The sequence below is a fragment of the Cucurbita pepo genome, unplaced genomic scaffold (genome assembly GCF_002806865.2).
Source record: "Cucurbita pepo subsp. pepo cultivar mu-cu-16 unplaced genomic scaffold, ASM280686v2 Cp4.1_scaffold000297, whole genome shotgun sequence".
NCBI lineage: Eukaryota > Viridiplantae > Streptophyta > Magnoliopsida > Cucurbitales > Cucurbitaceae > Cucurbita > Cucurbita pepo.
Genome location: NW_019646545.1, coordinates 50,265 through 57,398, shown reverse-complemented (window position 1 = coordinate 57,398; position 7,134 = coordinate 50,265). Strand labels below are relative to the sequence as shown.

The following is a 7,134-nucleotide window of genomic DNA, read 5'->3' as shown; positions in this document are numbered from 1 at the left end:
AAGAAAATGGAGCTCAAGTTACTTTGGCAGTTGAGAATTCCACAAAAATTGATGGAGTTGCACTACCCCTCTCTGCTAAAAAGGATGTTGGAAGCGTTGTCATGAAGCAGGCATGTCCGTCTTTTGCATAATTATCTATATTGCATTGCGTTTCTTGGTTTTATGTTGGAAGCATGGCATTAGTGGCACACGTATTTTCATGATTGCAACGATTCCTAGAGTGTTTTAGAGGAAATTTATTATTGTATTGAGGAAATCTCATACAGGTGTGGGGTATATAGAGCCAGTTTTTTTCTTGCTCCTGAGTGGATTTCTTATGCCAATGAGTAGTTTGTAATAAAATACACTTCTGTGGTTATAACACTGTGGAGTTGTAGATAGCGTATACTCTCCGACTTCACTCATACAAATCTGTAGTCATGATCCTCGGGATGGGGTTTGTCTTTTGCCCTTCCGCTTCTATTTATTATCTCTTTGCCAATTCATGGTTTCTGAAAGAAGGGGGAAAGTGAAGAAGATAATCACAAGTTTTTGAATTTTTCAAGAATGTGTTGGGGTTGTGAAAAAAAGAGAAGCCAAGCTTCATGAAAATCACTGAAAGGCAATATCAGAAAGAGAGCGTAAAATAAAAGGAGCGGTTTTAGAAAGAGAACTTAAACAAAAGGAGCGGTTTTAGAAAGAGAACTTAAACAAAAGGAGCGGTGTACTGATGAAATCATCCCGAAAACATTGAAGGAAGTTACAAAAATGGGCTCCCATTGTTGAAAACATGAAAAATAAGAATATGGGGGGGGNTGTTCTACTTTTCATTGTTTGGTAACTCGATCATACTTATTCAACTGCAGGGGAGTTGTACAGCACTTGACTATTTAGACGATGGCATTGAAGGAAATTTTAGGAGTGCTGTGAAGCCTTCCATTGAAGGTTTAGCTAGCTCTGCACATGAAATCAAGGATGCTCAGATTCATCAAGATGTTAAGTGTGGCAATTCAATTGATTCATTGAAGTCAGATGCCAAATTGAAAATAGAGAAGCAACATGATGTATCTGGAGAAGCTTTGAACTTCCAGGCTTCGTTGCACGCTGATGCTACAGAGCTGCAGAAGTGTAAAGATTGTATGCATGAGAGTTGTAAGGTGAATTCTGGTGGTGCAGTGTGTGGTTCACAATTGGATGGCCATAAGGCAGAAGAATTCAACAGAAGTTCTGAAGCTGCTAGCAATTTTCGTCTTGAAAAGGCTGATGAACAATATAGTAATCCATGTGAGTTTAAACAGGAATTGGACTTGCCAGAAGGCAACACAAAAGTGCATATTAGTTCTATGAAACCCCAAAATGGCTCTGAAGTTGGTGCCGAAAAGGCATCAAAATCGGGTGGAACGGTTTTCCACCAATCTGTATTACCAAGTCAACACAAAACAACACTATGTGTTGGGATGTCTTCCCCTGCATCGGCGAATATTATAATTTCTAAACCATCCATATCCAATGATTTAAAACCTGCAGATCCTGAAAACCCAGAAGGTACTGCTGCCAAACATGAGGCCGTGTCTGGAAGTTGTGGTAGCAGTAGGAAAGAGCGTTCTTCAAATGTTGACAGAGACGAAGAAAGGGAAAAACTTCCAAGGAGAAGAGTTAAAGAGCATCCAAGTGCTGCAGCAAATTCCTTATACTCTAGGGACTTGCAAGATCCTATTTCAAAAAGAACCACATCACAGTCAAAAGATTCTGTTGTGCCCTCAACGGTTAAGTCATCTATCGTACATGTATCGGACAGTTCAGGCAACAGCGAGTCAGTCGAGTCACATCTCAATCATAAGGGTTTAACTGCACAAAACAAGAGTGCAGAATCATGTTTGCCACAAAAAGTTGACAAGCCTAACCAGACGAACATTCTTCCTCCATCGAAGGTCAATCAGCGTCATGCAACAGCCATGTGCCCTCCAGCAACTACAAATCCATCTGCTGTTCTGAGTGATGAAGAGGTTCTTAAAAATTTTCAGTTTTTTCTTATTGAATTCTGATATGACTTAACGTGTAAATACTGTAATTACTTTGGCTTGTGGCAGCTTGCCTTCCTTTTGCATCAAGAGCTCAATAGCTCACCTAGAGTTCCTCGTGTACCGCGATTGCGTCAGCCAGGTAGCTCACCACAGTTGGGTTCTCCAAATGCAACAAGCATGCTAATAAAGCGATCTTCTTCTTCTAGGGGAAGAGATCATGCTACGGTAAAATATATGCATATATCTCCCTCTTACGCATGTACCAATTTACTCTACTTTTAGATACGCCGACGTGTTAGTTCTAAGAGTTATCTTTAAAGTATTTGTGGTTAGATATTTTATAGGCTTCTAGAATGAAAAACAAAGATGCCTTGAGAGATACATTTCGCAGTGCCTGTGAGCCTGACGACGATGTTAAAAGAACTGATGAAGTTCTATTTTCCCCTGATCAGAGAAGGCAAGAGACGAGTAATTCTGCAGAAGCTTCGAAGAGGGAAGAAAATGGAGCTCAAGCAAGACTGAATGCTCTTAAAAAAGGTCTTCTTTCAGCCTATGCTAGAAATACTACAAGTAGTGGTCCATCATCATCAGTGGAGGCAAATGATCATAACAATTCATCTATACGTAATTCACCAAGGAACACATCTGATGACGATACAGGCACCGTTGGAGAAGGTTCTGTTCATCACACTTTACCTGGTATGTGTGTGAACTGAACTGTATATGTGAAAATTTTCGTCTAATTTCCCTAAAATTAACGAATTGTACAATTCGGGACATCTATCTTATTTCTATGTAGGCTTGATCAATGAGATTATGAGCAAAGGAAGGCGTATGACTTACGAAGAACTATGTAATGCCGTATTGCCTGTATGGTTTTTTTCGATACGCATTTTTTATTTATTTGAATGTTTATGAATATACATCCCTATTTGCTTCTTTGCCTGTATGGTTTTTGTGTATTTGCTTACTTTGCTACTTTTCTTTGCAGCACTGGCATAACTTGAGGAAGCACAATGGAGAGCGCTATGCTTATTCAAGTCATTCACAAGCTGTTCTTGATTGTCTAAGAAACCGACACGAGTGGGCTCAACTGGTTGACCGCGGTCCAAAGGTATGCCTGTTATTTGTCTTTGAGCCATTTCTATTCCGCAATGGTGTATTATAAGAGTGAGCCTTTTGTGCCATGGAAGTTACAATAGAAATAGATTACAATAGCCACAGTTGAGCCTTTTGTGCCATAGAAAAGCATCCATTTCGCCGAAAACAATAGCAAAATCATAAAAAACTACCCAAAAGGAGATTACAAAATCTTTAGATAGAACTATTGTCGCAAGGTCTCAAAACTCCTAAGAATAATCTCTCCTCCAACAACTCCTTGGTTTCTCTAGAACTATTGTCTCAAAATATTGGCTATTGCAACATTGAACCACAAAACAACCACTTGGTTCTTAAAAGGAGAAGCTTTCATAACCCTTTTGAGTAGCACCTTTCCAAGCCATAGGAACGAAAGAGTTTGGATTGGCTAGTAGTATGCAAAAGAGCAATGGGAAAAAAAGGTTATGTTGGCTCTCCAAATAACTTCCATGGTTCGCATGAAAATCGTTTTCTTCGGGAATTTATATTGGTTTATACAATGGGTGTCGAATTAGGATTTTAATTTATAAATCAGGGAAGCTTTATAATCTTATATCGCTCGTGTTGCCTGTCAAGGATGCAAAAGCCCTATTATGGAAAAACCTCATTATGACTTTCTTTTAGAATCGGTAGAAAGAAAGAAATAAGAGAATATTTGCAGAAAAGACACAGACCTACCAAAAACTTTTCGACAATATTGTTTACCAAACTATATCTTGGTGTAAACCGTCTAAAACTATATCTTGGTGTAAACCGTCTAATAGTTTTACTTCCTATAGTTATACCTCCCTCGTTGTAAATTGGGAAGGTCTTTTTTAAACACCACGGATCTTCTGTAAATTTCAATCATAAAAAGAAAGAAAGACAGAAAGAAAGGTGTATTGGGTTAACTTTCCATCTGGCTGCCATAGTTTTTAATGGGGATAATCTAATTTTGAGACGTTTTCAATACCAGACAAATTCAAGTAGGAAAAGGCGCAAATTTGATGTCGAAGAATCCGAGGATAGTGAATATGGTAAAGGGAGAACAACAAAGGCAACAGAGGGCAAAGGCCTCGAGACCCAGAAAGAAGAGTTTCCGAAACGCAAGAGAAACACTCGAAAACGAAAACTAGCTCTTCAAGGAAAAGGTATAAAAGAGATTAGGAAGAGACGCAAGATGGAGATGTTTACTGATGATGACGACGACGTTGGGCTGCTTTCTGATTCAAGTGATGAAAGCGTGTTCAGTGAGGACGAGCTACAGGACGTTGATGAATGTTCAGAAAGAAGGGAAGCCTCTGGCTCCGATGACTAAGATGAGTAGTTTGGACGGTATTCTCCGAATTGTGGATGTAATTTCTTGTAGTTTTATCCGAGTTACGACACGCCATACCTAGCTAGGGCAGCCTTTGTTACATAGTTCTGGTAGTGTTTAACTTTTACTTAAGTTAGTTTCATCTTCATCAGGTTGCTTCATCTATCCTTTTTAGAATGGCAATTTGTGAATAGTACTGCTACTTGTGCATATATGTATTGATTCTAATATCTTTGGTGTATTAATTTTAGTGAAGAATTAGCCTTATTTTTCTTCCAAATACTGCTGTTAAGTAGGGTTCTCATAGGGGCTTGCTGTGTAGGTTGTGTGGAAATAGGTTGGAAGGGCTATACATTGCTGTGATGTGTAAGATTTTAATATGTAATATTGGATAATATTGATTAGCAAATTAAAACTGATCTTTTTGCTGTGTTTAATCCCGTGTTTAATGTTGTTTTCGGGAATAATTTGAGCCCCTAATCTTTTAGTTGAATGTATATTGTGCTTGGGCAGTGAGAGCTTTCAGCCACATGGATCGTTCAATGTGTTCATTGGTGCCTGATCTTGAGATGTGGATCATCCAAGGCACATTAGCATGACGTACTTCTCTTGTTTGAATTGGGGTTTGAAACCAAACTTCCCCTCAGGAGGATAGATGGGTCGACTCAGGTGAGATCAAATGTAGATCCAGTTTTCTATTCACTCGTGGGATCCGGCCGGTTTTAGGGGACCACCTTGGCTCCTCTCTTCTCAAGAATCCATGTCATCCTTTATCAGTATGGACAGTTATCTCTTGAGCACAGGTTTAGGTTCGGTCTCAATGGGAAAATAAAATGGACCACCTAACAATGTATCTTCATATGCCAAGAACTACGAGATTGCCCCTTTCATTTTGGGGTGACGGAGGGATCATACCGGAGCTTTTTTTTTTCATGCTTCTCTCGAAGGTCTGGAGGAAGCTCCAATTAATAGGATTTTCTTAATCCTCCCTTCCTCAAAGCAAAAGGAAGAACGTGAAATTATTTTTCCTTTCTTCTACCGGGACTTGGAGATTTGAAAAGAGATCTTAGAGTGTCTAGAGTTGGCTAGGAAGATTTCTTAATTCCTTTTTTTTTTTTTCTCATCTGAGTCATTGTACAGACTTGATGTTCATTGAGATATAGCTAATTCAAAGACTATTTTGCAACAAACCGAATTAAAGAACGCTATATATGGTAGCAACTTGTTGCATGATTCACTGATGATCCGTTTGTTTTATAGAACATTGAGGTGTTTGGTCATTTGAAGTCGATTTAACCTCGCAAATGTACATATTTCAAACATTTTGTAAGTTTTTGCCATAAAGCATCAAATAGTACAAATACTTCTCACTATAAGCATTAGAACATGAAAACTATGCACGAAGCTAAACTCTAATTTGACTCAATCATTGTCAATCATTTAGGATGTCTTGGTTCTTGTCTGAAAATGAATATCAATCATTGTCAATCATTTAGGATGTCTTGGTTCTTGTCTGAAAATGAATATTTAAAACAAAAAAGTCGAGTACTAAAAATAGCTAATAAATTACTTTTTTGTTGAGGGTCGTGTAATGCAACATGCAACATGATATTCCTTCTTAATGGGACTTAAAACCATGGTTTTGGGTCCCAATTAATTTATGTTCGGGATGTGTCATTTCATACACAGTTCTATGTATACCCTCAACCATGTATGTTGAGCCCACAGGGCTCATACCATTTTCGTATATTTTGGGCTTCGCTTGGTATGCACCACTTCCATATATAAGTGATATCAACCAACATCACACTTTACTCAACCAGATCTTCCCAACAACTTAAATCTTTGCAACAACTTAAGCTCAGAGGAGATAAGATGAGCAATTGTATATAATATCTGAATTTGTACCTAAAAAAAATAAAGGTTAAGGAGAAGGAGAAGGAGGAGGAGAACAGGGTTAGTGACGTCAACAACTACTTTAATAGAAAATATTAGAGGAGAATGTCTGCATGACATTAGACCGTACGATCAACCGTCAATTTCTTTAATCTCGTCCATTTATTTTTTATGGTTTTTAAGGCTCATGGAGTCCGTTTTTGAGCTGTTATCACCAAATTTATTCTTTTGATTTAATTTAAGACGTTTTTGAAGAATTTTAGAAAAATTATAATTTTCAATGAGCTCGAACCAACCCTGAGAATTCAACTGGCCAAGTAAGTCATCGTTTGAATTTTTGTAGCAAGAAATACTTATAGGGATCGACTAGAACTTGGACATAAATTTCGCCGAACAGTCATACAACAGAAAATACAACAAAGGGTTTGAACACTGAATAATTATGAATTTCGAATAAATACAAAACTTTAAAAAAACTTCAAAAAAAAAAAGTTAGCAATCGGAGAACCCAACCCGAAAATAGAGGGTTGGGTTGGGCTGTGAAAATTTTTGGGTCGGGTGGGTTACCAATCTAACCAGCCCAAACTTTTGAGTTGCGTAAAAAAAATCTCTCAACCCAACCCAATCCAACCCGAACCATGTACACCTGTAAATTTCTTGAACGAGCGTGACCATAACCAACCTTCATAACCAACCTTGCTCAGATTTTAATTTAAAAGATTCACTTTATTATAAGAAAATAGATGAAGTGATAAAAAAAAAAAAAAAAAAAAAAAAAAAAAAAAAAAAAAAAAAAAAAAA

At 37.8% G+C, this 7,134-nt stretch overlaps 1 protein-coding gene across 1 annotated transcript; it reads left to right on the top strand.

Annotated features, from left to right (window-relative positions):
* Positions 1 to 5: 5 nt before the first annotated feature.
* On the top strand, positions 6 to 4,874 carry LOC111784920 (the record flags this gene model as incomplete). Its single annotated transcript, XM_023665439.1, is given in 7 exon segments — positions 6 to 110; positions 846 to 1,985; positions 2,070 to 2,228; positions 2,456 to 2,702; positions 2,803 to 2,873; positions 2,995 to 3,117; positions 4,096 to 4,874. Coding segments are annotated over 7 exon segments (2,187 nt in total), but the record flags the coding sequence as incomplete, so codon positions are not given.
* Positions 4,875 to 7,134: the final 2,260 nt, after the last annotated feature.